At 54.5% G+C, this 16,120-nt stretch overlaps 1 protein-coding gene across 2 annotated transcripts in view; it reads right to left on the bottom strand.

Moving 5' to 3' along the window:
• Positions 1–2,230: 2,230 nt before the first annotated feature.
• The window catches only part of MAGT1 (magnesium transporter 1), a 24,838-nt gene continuing 10,948 nt past the window's right edge, over positions 2,231–16,120 (bottom strand). For both annotated transcript variants that reach the window (XM_040334404.1, XM_040334405.1), the window contains exons 7-10: positions 13,026–13,089; positions 5,479–5,553; positions 4,322–4,412; positions 2,231–2,584 (exon numbers count right to left, since the gene is read on the bottom strand). In XM_040334404.1, the coding sequence (XP_040190338.1) occupies positions 2,569–2,584; positions 4,322–4,412; positions 5,479–5,553; positions 13,026–13,089 (246 nt within the window). In that variant the 3' untranslated portion in view covers positions 2,231–2,568. The remainder of the gene's footprint in view (positions 2,585–4,321; positions 4,413–5,478; positions 5,554–13,025; positions 13,090–16,120) is intronic.

Genomic DNA, 16,120 nt, shown 5'->3' with positions numbered 1-16,120 from the left:
AATAAAAATTGGGTGAATTCTAATCCAAGGAATGTAAAAAAGAAAGAAGCATGACAGGTCCTCTTAAAGTGGGCGTGTCCAAAGTGCGGTCTGGTTTCGGACGGCCCGCCTGGTCATTTGACACGTATATCTTTTGTGGCCCCCCAACGAATCCCTGAGCGCCGGGGGCCACAAAAGATATACAAGCAGCTAGGCAACAGTCACCGCAGGCAGATCTCCAAAGCTATAGCGCTGCTGGAAAGAATGGGCGGGGCAAGTTCCGTACAGGAGGGTTTCCTGTTTCCAAGGTGACCTCTGTAATAGGAAGTCCCGTCTCCTGCGCTGCCATTGGACGACTGTTCTGTCCATCATAGGAGGTGGGACTTTCTATTAAAGATGCCGCCGAGAAAACAGAAGTTTGTCTTGTATGTGTGTTGGAGCTTGCCCCGCCCCCTCCAAGGCTGCAGATAGAAATTAATCAGGCTGCACTGATGAGTCTGCATTCATGGCAATGGTGAGGCTGCACTGATGGCAATGGTGAGTCTGCATTCATGGCAATGGTGAGGCTGCATTCGTGTCAATGGTGAGACTGCATTCATGGCAATGGTGAGGCTGCATTCGTGGCAATGGTGAGGCTGCATTCGTGGCAATGGCGAGGCTGCATTTGTGTCAATGGTGAGACTGCATTTGTGTCAATGGTGAGACTGCAGATGGGCACCGGGGGTGCAGCATTCATGTCAATGGTGAGACTGCAGATGGGCACCGGGGGTGCAGCATTCATGGCAATGGTGAGACTGCAGATGGGCACCGGGGGTGCAGCATTCATGGCAATGGTGAGACTGCAGATGGGCACCGGGGGTGCTGCATTCATGGCAATGGTGAGACTGCAGATGGGCACCGGGGGTGCTGCATTCATGGCAATGGTGAGACTGCAGATGGGCACCGGGGGTGCTGCATTCATGGCAATGGTGAGACTGCAGATGGGCACTGGGGGTGCTGCATTCATTGCAATGGTGAGACTGCATTTGTGTCAATGGTGAGGCTGCAGGTGGGCACTGGGGGTGCTACATTCATGGCAATGGTGAGACTGCAGGTGGGCACTAATTAGGCTGCATTAATGGGCACTGATCATTATTTTGCTTCAAAGTTCTTTATTTAAAATGTAAGATTTTCCCTGAAACTTCCCCCTAGAAAGCGCTCTCCCGAGGGGGGTTACCTTGCGGCGCGCTCCTGTGTGATTCACTTGGTCCCGCCCCCCTGGCGCGCCACGTCATCGATTTGATTGACAGCAGCGGGGGGACAACGGCCGTGCTGCTATCAATCATCCAATGAAGAGCCGCCTCAAGATGGGGGAAAGCAATGTGGGACCGGGCCCATGGATATTTGGGGGTCAAGGGCCCACGGGGGGGGGGGGGGGGGAGACCTCAAGGTGCATAGGATGCACAAAGCTTTACAACCCCTTTATATATGAGATCTGGGGGGTCAGAAAGACGTCACATCTGGGGGAGGGGTCAGAAAGACGTCACGTCTGGGGGAGGGGTCAGAAAGACGTCACGTCTGGGGGAGGGGTCAGAAAGACGTCACGTCTGGGGGAGGGGTCAGAAAGACGTCACGTCTCATATTTACACTAAAATGCAATAAAAAAAAGAAACAATTGAATACACACGTATCCTTTTCTTATAAACCCCGCCCCCTTTCAGAGCTATGGGCAGAAGTGACGTCGCCTCCACCCTGCAGTGATATGGAGACGGGTGGGGGGGGGGGGGGGGTCATCTTCCCCTCACTCATCTCCATACCCAACAGGACCCAATGGCCTCTGCTGATACTGAAGGCTCCGGTAAGGGGCGGAGGGCACTGGGAGGGGGAGGGGCGCCTCTCCCGCTGCCCATAAAAGTGATCTTGCGGGAAATCTGCTGCAGGGGCCACTTTTGTCTGAAACTGGACTGCCCATTTAAGAGGATAATGGGGGTGATGGTAGCTGCTGCCGTAATACAAGACGTAGAACGACGGCGGGCGGGCCAGAGGGGGTTAAACCGACGCAGTGCCGCATCGCAAAAAATGGCGGCCTGGTCATTAAAGGGGCAAATCCTTCCGGCCCTCAACTAGTTAAAGCGGCTGTGTAAAGGAAAAGCTGAAAACATGGCCTGTTGGGGGTATTTGAGGACCTACTGGAAGGTTGTGAGGGATCCGCCCACACACACACACACGGCCAATCACCAACGTTCTACAGATAAAAGAAAACCAACGAGAGAAACTTCCCGATCTTCATTTTATTATCTGAAATATAAAGAGGTGAAATCCCACAATGCTGTGCGAATGTCGGCACCCGCGGCAGGAGCGCGGTGACCACGCCATGGAGAGGTGGAAGGATCAGGAGAGGAGGACACTAGAAGAGTGGGAGTTCGAGGATCTCACTGCTAAGGCACTGCATGAAATCTTTGGTTCACAGTCTCATTCCCCAACCAATGGGAGGAGCAGAAAACGTCCCGCCGCCGCCGCCGGGACCGTCCGCCCCCCAAATCTCTGTCAGCGCAAGACGATCCGCAGGAATCCTTCCCAGAGTTCCATCACAGCCGCCTCCCAGTCCGTCTATGTCATCAGGAAGCTGGAAGGAAAGACAGAAATCAGTCATCCGGCCAATCAGAGACGGCTTAGTACATAGAAGACCAGAAATCACAGGAGGGCGGGACCGGGTCGGCCAGGTATAGCTCCTCCCACAAGTTTAATCATTGGGCATTTTATTGGCTGCATCAGCATGTAAAAGGCACAATAAATCGCTAGGGGGAGGAGTCAGCATGAGTGATGTCACTGGCAGGAGGAGTTATGGGAGCAGAGCATGTGATGGCAATAAAGGTCTGTCATTGGCTGCTGTACTAGGGGGAGGGACTTCTTAAAGGCTTTTCCTCTTCACGAGGGTTCCTTCAATCAGGACTCGGCACATCACTGCTACAGCCAATGACTGGCCCCCCGTACACCAATCATCAGAGAGGAACCAGAAGACTCGGGATTGGAGGCCGATCAGACCCAGTCCTGACAGAACTTCCCATTCCAGCCTTCCCCCACCATCCAGAACATCCTAGGTGGGAACCATTACCGGGCAGACCCCCTCGGCTTCCGGACCCGGGGAGCGCAGACCCCCTCGGCTTCCAGGACCCAGGGGAGCGCAGACCCCCTCGGCTTCCAGACCCGGGGAGCACAGACCCCCTCGGCTTCCAGGACCCAGGGGAGCACAGACCCCCTCGGCTTCCAGACCCGGGGAGCGCAGACCCCCTCGGCTTCCAGACCCGGGGAGCGCAGACCCCCCTCGGCTTCCAGACCCGGGGAGCGCAGACCCCCTCGGCTTCCAGACCCGGGGAGCGCAGACCCCCTCGGCTTCCAGACCTGGGGAGCGCAGACCCCCTCGGCTTCCAGACCCCCTCGGCCAGTGTCCAATCCTCCTGTGGGGGGCAGTATACCCCGAGGGAGAAATATTATCATTGCCTCTCAATGAAACCATTTTCTGGGGAGTATAAAATCCCTAATAAAGATTTGTAGTAGTGATGGTGTAATGAGCGGGGGAGGGGATGGGGTGTAATGAGCGGGGGAGGGGATGGGGTGTAATGAGCAGGGGAGGGGATGGGGTGTAATGAGCGGGGGAGGGGGATGGTGTGTAATGAGCAGGGGAGGGGATGGGGTGTAATGAGCGGGGGAGGGGATGGGGTGTAATGAACGGGGGAGGTGATGGGGTGTAATGAGCGGGGGAGGTGATGGGGTGTAATGAGCGGGGGAGGGGATGGGGTGTAATGAGCGGGGGAGGGGATGGGGTGTAATGAGCGGGGGAGGGGATGGGGTGTAATGAGCGGGGGATGGGGTGTAATGAGCGGGGGAGGGGCATGGTGTAATGAGCGGGGGAGGTGTAATGAGCGGGGGAGGGGATGGGGTGTAATGAGCGGGGGAGGGGCATGGTGTAATGAGCGGGGGAGGTGTAATGAGCGGGGGAGGGGATGGGGTGTAATGAGCGGGGAAGGGGCATGGTGTAATGAGCGGGGGAGGTGTAATGAGCGGGGGAGGGGATGGTGCAATGAGCGGGGGAGGGGATGTAATGAGCGGGGGAGGGGATGGTGCAATGAGCGGGGGAGGGGATGTAATGAGCGGGGGAGGGGATGTAATGAGCGGGGGAGGGGATGGGGTGTAATGAGCGGGGGAGGGGCATGGTGTAATGAGCGGGGGAGGGGCATGGTGTAATGAGCGGGGGAGGTGTAATGAGCGGGGGAGGGGATGGTGCAATGAGCGGGGGAGGGGATGTAATGAGCGGGGGAGGGGATGTAATGAGCGGGGGAGGGGATGCAGAGAATAATCTTACCTGTAGGGGTATCCGTGATATTTGGATCGGAACACAGACAGCAGCCAGCTGAAGAAAAGAACCACCAGACCCATTCCAGCCATACACATGACTGCCGAGAGAAGAAGAACAACCCGTCAGCCTTACCCCCCCGCATCTCACAAATATAATAATATACTGAAAGTATACACTGTGCCCCGCCCCTCGCTTCCATCTGACCCCACCCCTCGCTTTCATCCAACCCCCGCCCCTCTATTCATCAGACCCCACCCCTAATTTCCATTAGACCCCCGCCCCTCACTTCCATCAGACCACGCCCCTCATTCCATCAAACCCCGCCCCTCACTTCCATCAAACCCCGCCCCTTGCTTCCATCAGACCCCGCCCCTTGCTTCCATCAGACCCCGCCCCTCACTTCCATCAGTGAAGCCACAAGGCTGATTCCCTTACCGAAGATGGTGGCGCCTCCACCTGAGAGCCAGATGGGCTTCGGGTGCCGACATCGCGGGTGCCCAGGACAGGTAAGTGTCCTTATAATAAAAGTCAGCAGCTGCAGGATGTGGCGGAATTCCACCCAAAAGGGGAAGCTCCACCCTTCCCCTGCCACATTTGGCACCATATATGGGGGGGGGCTCCGGTTTTTGACTCAGCCCCCCTCTTTCCACCACCTCCAGGCCATTCAGAAAGCATGTTGGCGCATGCGCAGTAGGGAACCGGCAGGGAATGGCGGCGGCAGCACCTGAGGTGCGACATCCCAGGATCCCCAGACAGGTAAATGTCAGAATATTACAAGTCACAGTGTGTGGAACTGCTGACATTTCGGTGGGGGGGGGGCGGAGCTTCGCTTTAAACGCGGGATCCAATTATGGTCTAGGTCAGAGGTCAGGGACATGATGGAAGGAAAGTGACCTGCGCCCTCTATAGGACAGGAAGCGGCACTGCGCTCCTCCTCCAGAAGGTCGGACACATCACAGATCTGGAGAACTTTTCACCCCTAACCCCTCCCCCTCTTCACCCATAACCCCTCCCCCTTTTCACCCATAACCCCACCCCTCCCCCTTTTCACCCATAACCCCTCCCCCCTAACCCCACCCCCTCTTTATCCATAACCCCTCCCCCCATAACCCCACCCCCTTTTTACCTATAACCCCTCCCCCCTCCCAATCACAGAGACTCACTTTTCCGCTTCCCTACATCCATATCAGAAGTGGCGGCTTCGTGTAGAAGGACCATCCCCAGCGTGACGCCGCCGTCTGAAAGGGAGGGATTTAAGGAAAGAAACAAAATACTCGGCCAATCAGAACCTTCAGAGAATTCATCGCTCAGAAGATCGCCGATTCGGGGGCGTTTCTCTGCGGAGAGTTTACAGACTTATGGTGATTGGAGGTCACAGACCGGAAACGGAGGCCAGTGGGGCGCCGCAGATATTGTCTGAGGGCGGAGTCATCGAGCAGACCGATGTAAAGATTTGTTTTTTATTTTCTAAATCGGTTCCTTTAATTTCGTGCATTGGGGGTGCACTTACTTTTTCCTTCCATTTCCCTTCTGAATTTCTCACTTCCTGTTCCTCCTCAGTAAGCTTCCCCATCATCCGAGCCGTTCTGGCTGGGGGGTTAGTTAGCGTGCTCCCCCCTCCCTTGGGACTACATCCCTGCGGGGAGACTCTCGCCCCCTCCCTTGGGACTACATCCCTGCGGGGAGACTCACCCCCTCCCTTGGGACTACATCCCTGCGGGGAGACTCTCGCCCCCTCCCTTGGGACTACATCCCTGCGGGGAGACTCACCCCCTCCCTTGGGACTACATCCCTGCGGGGAGACTCTCGCCCCCTCCCTTGGGACTACATCCCTGCGGGGAGACTCACCCCCTCCCTTGGGACTACATCCCTGCGGGGAGACTCTCTCCCCCTCCCTTGGGACTACATCCCTGCGGGGAGACTCTCTCCCCCTCCCTTGGGACTACATCCCTGCGGGGAGACTCTCACCCCCTCCCTTGGGACTACATCCCTGCGGGGAGACTCCAACCCCCTCCCTTGGGACTACATCCCTGCGGGGAGACTCCAACCCCCTCCCTTGGGACTACATCCCTGCGGGGAGACTCCAACCCCCTCCCTTGGGACTACATCCCTGCGGGGAGACTCTCACCCCCTCCCTTGGGACTACATCCCTGCGGGGAGACTCTCGCCCCCTCCCTTGGGACTACATCCCTGCGGGGAGACTCTCGCCCCCTCCCTTGGGACTACATCCCTGCGGGGAGACTCTCGCCCCCTCCCTTGGGACTACATCCCTGCGGGGAGACTCTCGCCCCCTCCCTTGGGACTACATCCCTGCGGGGAGACTCCAACCCCCTCCCTTGGGACTACATCCCTGCGTGGAGACTCTCGCCCCCTCCCTTGGGACTACATCCCTGCGGGGAGACTCTCTCCCCCTCCCTTGGGACTACATCCCTGCGGGGAGACTCTCTCCCCCTCCCTTGGGACTACATCCCTGCGGGGAGACTCTCTCCCCCTCCCTTGGGACTACATCCCTGCGGGGAGACTCTCGCCCCCTCCCTTGGGACTACATCCCTGCGGGGAGACTCTCTCCCCCTCCCTTGGGACTACATCCCTGCGGGGAGACTCTCTCCCCCTCCCTTGGGACTACATCCCTGCGGGGAGACTCTCTCCCCCTCCCTTGGGACTACATCCCTGCGGGGAGACTCTCGCCCCCTCCCTTGGGACTACATCCCTGCGGGGAGACTCTCACCCCCTCCCTTGGGACTACATCCCTGCGGGGAGACTCTCACCCCCTCCCTTGGGACTACATCCCTGCGGGGAGACTCTCACCCCTCCCTTGGGACTACATCCCTGCGGGGGAGACTCTCGCCCCCTCCCTTGGGACTACATCCCTGCGGGGAGACTCTATCCCCCTCCCTTGGGACTACATCCCTGCGGGGAGACTCTCACCCCCTCCCTTGGGACTACATCCCTGCGGGGGAGACTCTCACCCCCTCCCTTGGGACTACATCCCTGCGGGGAGACTCTATCCCCCTCCCTTGGGACTACATCCCTGCGGGGAGACTCTCACCCCCTCCCTTGGGACTACATCCCTGCGGGGAGACTCTCACCCCCTCCCTTGGGACTACATCCCTGCGGGGAGACTATCACCCCTCCCTTGGGACTACATCCCTGCGGGGAGACTCTCACCCCCTCCCTTGGGACTACATCCCTGCGGGGAGACTCTCACCCCCTCCCTTGGGACTACATCCCTGCGGGGAGACTCTCGCCCCCTCCCTTGGGACTACATCCCTGCGGGGAGACTCTCACCCCCTCCCTTGGGACTACATCCCTGCGGGGAGACTCTCACCCCCTCCCTTGGGACTACATCCCTGCGGGGAGACTCTCGCCCCCTCCCTTGGGACTACATCCCTGCGGGGAGACTCCAACCCCCTCCCTTGGGACTACATCCCTGCGGGGAGACTCTCGCCCCCTCCCTTGGGACTACATCCCTGCGGGGAGACTCTCACCCCCTCCCTTGGGACTACATCCCTGCGGGGAGACTCTCACCCCCTCCCTTGGGACTACATCCCTGCGGGGAGACTCTCTCCCCCTCCCTTGGGACTACATCCCTGCGGGGAGACTCTCACCCCCTCCCTTGGGACTACATCCCTGCGGGGAGACTCTCGCCCCCTCCCTTGGGACTACATCCCTGCGGGGAGACTCTCACCCCCTCCCTTGGGACTACATCCCTGCGGGGAGACTCTCACCCCCTCCCTTGGGACTACATCCCTGCGGGGAGACTCTCGCCCCCTCCCTTGGGACTACATCCCTGCGGGGAGACTCCAACCCCCTCCCTTGGGACTACATCCCTGCGGGGAGACTCTCGCCCCCTCCCTTGGGACTACATCCCTGCGGGGAGACTCTCACCCCCTCCCTTGGGACTACATCCCTGCGGGGAGACTCTCACCCCCTCCCTTGGGACTACATCCCTGCGGGGAGACTCTCTCCCCCTCCCTTGGGACTACATCCCTGCGGGGAGACTCTCATACACATGGAGATTGATGTAGATTGTAATATTGTGGAAAAAAGGAAAATGTCGCGCCAAAATAATTTAAACTTAAATAGATACTTAGGGCCAGATCCACAAATATCCGGCGTAACTTAAATCTTCAGAGGAGCCGAGACTGCCAGACAATACACGAGTGTACTGCGCTCTGTATATGTCGGCGCAGTATTCAAACTCGGCGCGGGAAAGCGGGTATCGGCGTATATCGCGCACCCACGATTTTGCCCCGATTTTCAGGGCAAAAAAGTGCGCGGTATACGCCGATAAATACGGTAATTGTACACATGGACACTATGGGCCATATTCTGAGTATAGTTACGATGGAGTATCTCAGGAAACACGTTGTAACTCCCTTTTTTGGCCCGCGTATCTATACGACCGATTCTTAGAATCATTTTCGCATAGATACGCTGAAGATCCGACATGTGTAAGTCACTTACACTGGCGGATCTTATATGTAATTACTCCGCCGGCCGCTAGGTGGCGTTTACGTTCAGGTCTCATTTGTTTATGCAAATGAGCCTGATACGCCGATTCCCGAACGACTTTGCGTTGCGTAACCGTCGCTTACGTCGTTAGCGTAAGGTGACCCCTGCTATATGAGGGGTAACCTTACGCCAGTCCCAAGTAGGCCATGTTACGGATGGCGTTGGGTCCGCGTCGTGTTTTCCCGTCGGGTACGTCGTTTTATTAAGTCGTTCTTGAATACGACTTTACGTCAATGACGCACACGTCGGCGTCATTGATGTTTTACGCCGAGAACTGGAGCATGCGCACTGGGCTATTTTAAGCCCGGCGCATGCGCAGTTCGTTAGAATCGGGGGCGCGCTTAATTTAAATAGAAGCCTTCCCCTTGGATTTACGCGGGGATACGCCGGCCCAAATACACTACGCCGCCCCAAACTACGGAGCGAGCGTTTGGGGAATACAGCACTTGCTCCTGTAGGTTGGGGCGGCGTAGTGTAAATGGCTTACGCGCCGCCCGCCGGAATTATACGAGAATATGGCCCTATCTAATCATCCGTTTGTTACACTAGATTACGATCACCATTTTCTGTGTATGATGTTTATTTCACTGCAATCTTTATTGTGCAATTTACTATTTAGCGCCCCTTCCCCCCTATCACATAGATTGTAATATTGCTTAAAGTGGAGGTTCACCCGAAAAGTAAATTTTCCCCCTTAGATTGCGGCTCGTTTTGTGAAGGGGAATCGGGTGTTTTTGTAAAATCGAAGCCGTACTTACCGTTGTAGAGAGCGATCTTCTCCGCCGCTTCCGGGGATGGGCTGCGGGACTGGGCGTTCCTATTTTGATTGACAGGCTTCCGACCGTCGCATACAGCGCGTCACAATTTTACGAAAGTAGCCGAACGTCGGTGCGCAGGCGCCGTATAGAGCCGCACCGGCTACTTTCGGAAAATCGTGACGCGATGTATGCGACGGTCGGAAGCCTGTCAATCAAAATAGGAACGCCCAGTCCCGAAGACCATACCCGGAAGCGGCGGAGAAGATCGCTCTCTACAACGGTAAGTACGGCTTCGATTTTACAAAAACTACCCGATTCCCCTTCACAAAATGAGCATCAATCTAAGGTTAAATTTTTTTTTCGGGTGAACTCCCGCTTTAAATCGTTTTTTGTTTTTTTTTTACGATTTTCCTAACGCTTTAACCACTTAAGCCCCGGAGCAATATGCTGCTAAATGACCCAAGGGGTTTTTACAGTTCGGGACTGCGTCGCTTTAACAGACAATTGCGCGACGTAGCTCCCAAACAAAATTGGCGTCCTTTTTTCCCCACAAATAGAGATTTCTTTTGGTGGTATTTGATCACCTATGCGGTTTTTATTTTTTGCGCTATAAACAAAAATAGAGCGACAATTTTGAAAAAAATGCAATATTTTTTACTTTTTGCTATAATATCCCCCAAAAACATATAAAAATTTTTTTTCCCTCAGTTTAGGCCGATACGTATTCTACCTATTTTTGGTAAAAAAAAAAAAAAAAAATCGCAATAATCGTTTATCGGTTGGTTTGCGCAAAATTTATAGCGTTTACAAAATAGGGGATAGTTTTATTGCATTTTTTTTTTTTTTTTTTTTTACTACTAATGGCGGCGATCATCGATTTTTTTCGTGACTGCGACATTACGGCGGACACTTCGGACAATTTTGACACATTTTTGGGACCACTGTCATTTTCACAGCAAAAAATGCATTTAAATTGCATTGTTTATTGTGAAAATGACAGTTGCAGTTTGGGAGTTAACCACAAGGGGCGCTGTAGGAGTTAGGGTTCACCTAGTGTGTGTTTACAACTGTAGGGGGGTGTGGCTGTAGGAATGACGTCATCGATCGAGTCTCCCCTATAAAAGGGATCACTCGATCGATGCGCCGCCACAGTGAAGCACGGGGAAGCTGTGTTTACATACGGCTCTTCCCGTTCTTCAGCTCCGGGGAGCGATCGCGAGGGGGCGGCTAGAAACGAATAGCCGCGCCCTCGTCTCGGATCGCTCCCCGAGGGAACCCGACCTCCGCATGTACCGGGGGGGTCCCGATCGGACCCCCCATCCACGTCAAGCAGAGGACGTACAGGTACGCCAATGTGCCTGTACGTGCCATTCTGCCGACGTATATCTACATGAGGAGGTCAGCAAATGGTTAATAAAGGGAACATCCTTCTGCCCTCATTGCGTCTCATTCGGGGGCCCCGGTGAGAGATCTCCAGCTGCTCAGTTTAGTCCCCGTGCAGCAACTACGGCGTCATTCCTTAGCATGGCTGCAAATCAATCTATTGGAAGCCAAGCGGTGTAAGAGGGGCCCTCAGACCCCTTTCATACTGGAGCGGTTTGCAGGCGCTATTGCACTAAAAATAGCGCCTGCAAACAGCGGCTGCGGTCTCTCCAGTGTGAGGCTCCGAGGGGCTTTCACATTGGAGCCGTGCGCCAACAGGACGGTAAAACAAGTCCTTCGGAGCGGTGTGTATGCCCCTCCTCCACTGCTCCTGCCCATTGAAATCAATGGGACACCGCGGCTATACCGCCGGCAGTGCACTTCTGCTGAGGCGCTTTGCGGTGGTTTTTAACCCCACCCCGCTAGCGGCCGAATAGCACCGCGAAATTGGCGGTAAAGCGCCGCTGAAAATAGCGCCGCTTTACCGCCGACGCACCTCCCGCTCCAGTGTGAAAGGGGCCTTACTGGGCATCCTTCACGAAGAGATTTCATCAACCATCATACCGGCTCACAAGCCATGCCGGGGATCAGCCTCTAGAGGTCAGCAGTGATTGGACAATGCAAGTCCTCCGAGAGTCTGGTCCTTCCTCCGGGGGGTGCTTCATAGTGACCGGCACCCTGCTGTCCATTTACACACAAGGGGCCAGATTCATCAATAGATACGCCGGCGGATCTCCTGATCCGCCGTCGTATCTGTGAGATCCCGACGGTCGGATCTATGCGACTGATTCATAGAATCCGATTCCGCATAGATCTCCCTTAGATCCGACTGGCGTGAGTGACTTACACCAGTCGAATCTTAGGCTGTAATCTCCCGCCGGCCGCTAGGTGTCGTCGCTATTTTTTACCCGTCGCATATGCAAATGAGAAAAACCGCCGATTCACGTCCGTACGCCCGCCCGTCGCTCGTTTTCTACGTCGTTTGCGTTCGGCTTTTTCCGGCGGATAGCTACCCCTGCTTCTATGAGGGGTAGCTTATGTTAAGTATGGCCGACGTTCCCGCGCCGAGTTTTAAATTTTTTACGTCGTTTGCGCAACGCGATCGGGAATACCGATGGCCGCAATCGACGTACCCGCCGCAAACAATGACGTCCTAGCGACGTCATTTGGAGCATGCGCACTGGGCTTTTTCGCGGCGGCGCATGCGCAGTTAAATCGGCGTGGGAACGCGCCCGATTTAAATTGTACACTCCCCCTAGCCGCGGAATTTGCATTCCGCCGGGGGGAGTTACGATCCAACGGTGCAATTCGCGAGGTGACTTACACCAGTCGGATCTTAGGCTGTAATCTCCCGCCGGCCGCTAGGTGTCGTCGCTATTTTTTACCCGTCGCCCGATTTAAATTGTACACTCCCCCTAGCCGCGGAATTTGCATTCCGCCGGGGGGAGTTAGGATCCAACGGTGCAATTCGCGAGGTAAGTGCTTTATCAATCATGCAATTGCCTCGCTAAATTGCACCGGCGGATCGTAAAACAGGTAGATCGAGCGGATCTAAAGAATCCGCTGATCTACATGAATCTGGCCCATGGAGTCCCCGGCCCTGCATGAAATTATCAGCCATTCCCATCCCATGAGCAGAAGTATGGAGCCGTCCTCTTTATGGCCTTACCATCCCCCACCCTTCCTACAAGATGTTGGAGGGTGTCTGTGGAAATGGGAGGTCAGGTACTTATGTCAGGGATCCAGTTCATCCCAAAGGTGATCAGTAGGGTTGAGGTCAGGACTCTGTGCAGGACATTGGAGTTCCTTCACACCAAACTGGTCACACCATGTCTTTATGGAGCTGGCTTTGTACACGGGGGGGGGGGGGGGGGGGACATTGTCTCCGATGTCTTTGTATGATGGAGGATTACCGGGACCCTTCACTGGAGACCCCTGAGCCCCGTCATTGGGGGACAGACACATGTGGAGGGGTACAGTCAGGCATGTCGTGTCGCACATCATAAAAAGGATACTAAACAACAAGACAATGTGCGTCTCGGCCACAAACTGCGCTTGGCTGCTTCCATGAATGTAACTCTGCAGGGAACACAAAAGAGGAAAAATGTAAAATGATTCCAGAAAAAAAAGTCTCTACAAGAAAATATTCCCCCCCAAGCTGGAGATCAGAAAGCCAGAGATCTCCACATAATTCTATGTATTCTTAGGGCCACACAAACCTGTGAGAAATGCACCTTCCCTACCACTACTCCATCAGAACATGGGCTTCCTTCCCTACCACTACTCCATCAGAACATGGGACACAGGCTTCCTTCCCTACCACTACTCCATCAGAACATGGGACATGGGCTTCCTTCCCTACCACTAATCCATCAGAACATGGGACATGGGCTTCCTTCCCTACCACTAATCCATCAGAACATGGGACATGGGCTTCCTTCCCTACCACTAATCCATCAGAACATGGGACATGGGCTTCCTTCCCTACCACTAATCCATCAGAACATGGGACATGGGCTTCCTTCTCTACCACTAATCCATCAGAACATGGGACACAGGCTTCCTTCCCTACCACTAATCCATCAGAACATGGGACATGGGCTTCCTTCTCTACCACTAATCCATCAGAACATGGGCTTCCTTCCCTACCACTACTCCATCGGAACATGGGACACGGGCTTCCTTCCCTACCACTAATCCATCAGAACATGGGACACAGGCTTCCTTCTCTACTAATCCATCAGAACATGGGACATGGGCTTCCTTCCCTACTAATCCATCAGAACATGGGACACGGGCTTCCTTCTCTACCACTAATCCATCAGAACATGGGACACAGGCTTCCTTCCCTACCACTACTCCATCAGAACATGGGCTTCCTTCCCTACCACTACTCCATCAGAACATGGGACACAGGCTTCCTTCCCTACCACTACTCCATCAGAACATGGGACACGGGCTTCCTTCCCTACCACTACTCCATCAGAACATGGGACATGGGCTTCCTTCCCTACCACTACTCCATCAGAACATGGGACATGGGCTTCCTTCCCTACCACTAATCCATCAGAACATGGGACATGGGCTTCCTTCTCTACCACTAATCCATCAGAACATGGGACACAGGCTTCCTTCCCTACCACTAATCCATCAGAACATGGGACACAGGCTTCCTTCCCTACCACTAATCCATCAGAACATGGGCTTCCTTCCCTACCACTACTCCATCGGAACATGGGACACGGGCTTCCTTCCCTACCACTAATCCATCAGAACATGGGACACAGGCTTCCTTCTCTACTAATCCATCAGAACATGGGACATGGGCTTCCTTCCCTACCACTACTCCATCAGAACATGGGACATGGGCTTCCTTCTCTACCACTAATCCATCAGAACATGGGACACGGGCTTCCTTCCCTACTAATCCATCAGAACATGGGACACGGGCTTCCTTCCCTACCACTAATCCATCAGAACATGGGACACGGGCTTCCTTCCCTACTAATCCATCAGAACATGGGACACGGGCTTCCTTCCCTACCACTAATCCATCAGAACATGGGACATGGGCTTCCTTCCCTACTAATCCATCGGGACATGGGACATGGGCTTCCTTCCTTACCACTACTCCATCAGAACATGGGACACAGGCTTCCTTCTCTACCACTAATCCATCAGAACATGGGACATGGGCTTCCTTCCTTACCACTACTCCATCAGAACATGGGACACGGGCTTCCTTCCTTACCACTAATCCATCAGAACATGGGACACAGGCTTCCTTCCCTACCACTACTCCATCAGGACATGGGCTTCCTTCCCTACTAATCCATCAGAACATGGGACATGGGCTTCCTTCCCTACTAATCCATCAGAACATGGGACATGGGCTTCCTTCTCTACCACTACTCCATCAGAACATGGGACATGGGCTTTCTTCTCTACTAATCCATCAGAACATGGGACACGGGCTTCCTTCCCTACTAATCCATCAGAACATGGGACACAGGCTTCCTTCCCTACCACTAATCCATCAGAACATGGGCTTCCTTCCCTACCACTACTCCATCAGAACATGGGACATGGGCTTCCTTCCCTACTAATCCATCAGAACATGGGACATGGGCTTCCTTCCCTACTAATCCATCAGAACATGGGACACAGGCTTCCTTCCCTACCACTAATCCATCAGAACATGGGACATTGGCTTCCTTCCCTACTAATCCATCAGAACATGGGACATGGGCTTCCTTCCCTACTAATCCATCAGAACATGGGACACGGGCTTCCTTCCCTACTAATCCATCAGAACATGGGACACGGGCTTCCTTCCCTACCACTAATCCAACAGAACATGGGCTTCCTTCCCTACCACTACTCCATCAGAACATGGGACATGGGCTTCCTTCTCTACCACTAATCCATCAGAACATGGGACACGGGCTTCCTTCCCTACCACTACTCCATCAGAACATGGGACATGGGCTTCCTTCTCTACCACTAATCCATCAGAACATGGGACATGGGCTTCCTTCTCTACCACTACTCCAACAGAACATGGGCTTCCTTCTCTACCACTAATCCATCAGAACATGGGACATGGGCTTCCTTCTCTACCACTACTCCATCAGAACATGGGACACGGGCTTCCTTCTCTACCACTAATCCATCAGAACATGGGACATGGGCTTCCTTCTCTACCACTACTCCATCAGAACATGGGACACGGGCTTCCTTCTCTACTACTCCATCAGAACATGGGACATGGGCTTCCTTCTCTACCACTAATCCATCAGAACATGGGACATGGGCTTCCTTCTCTACTACTCCATCAGAACATGGGACATGGGCTTCCTTCCCTACCACTAATCCATCAGAACATGGGACACAGGCTTCCTTCCCTACTAATCCATCAGAACATGGGACACGGGCTTCCTTCTCTACTAATCCATCAGAACATGGGACATGGGCTTCCTTCTCTACTACTCCATCAGAACATGGGACATGGGCTTCCTTCCCTACCACTAATCCATCAGAACATGGGACACAGGCTTCCTTCCCTACCACTAATCCATCAGAACATGGGACATGGGCTTCCTTCCCTACC

Source organism: Rana temporaria (genome assembly GCF_905171775.1).
Source record: "Rana temporaria chromosome 9 unlocalized genomic scaffold, aRanTem1.1 chr9a, whole genome shotgun sequence".
In the NCBI taxonomy this organism is placed as follows: Eukaryota; Metazoa; Chordata; class Amphibia; order Anura; family Ranidae; genus Rana; species Rana temporaria.
This window is presented reverse-complemented; position numbering and strand designations above follow the sequence as displayed.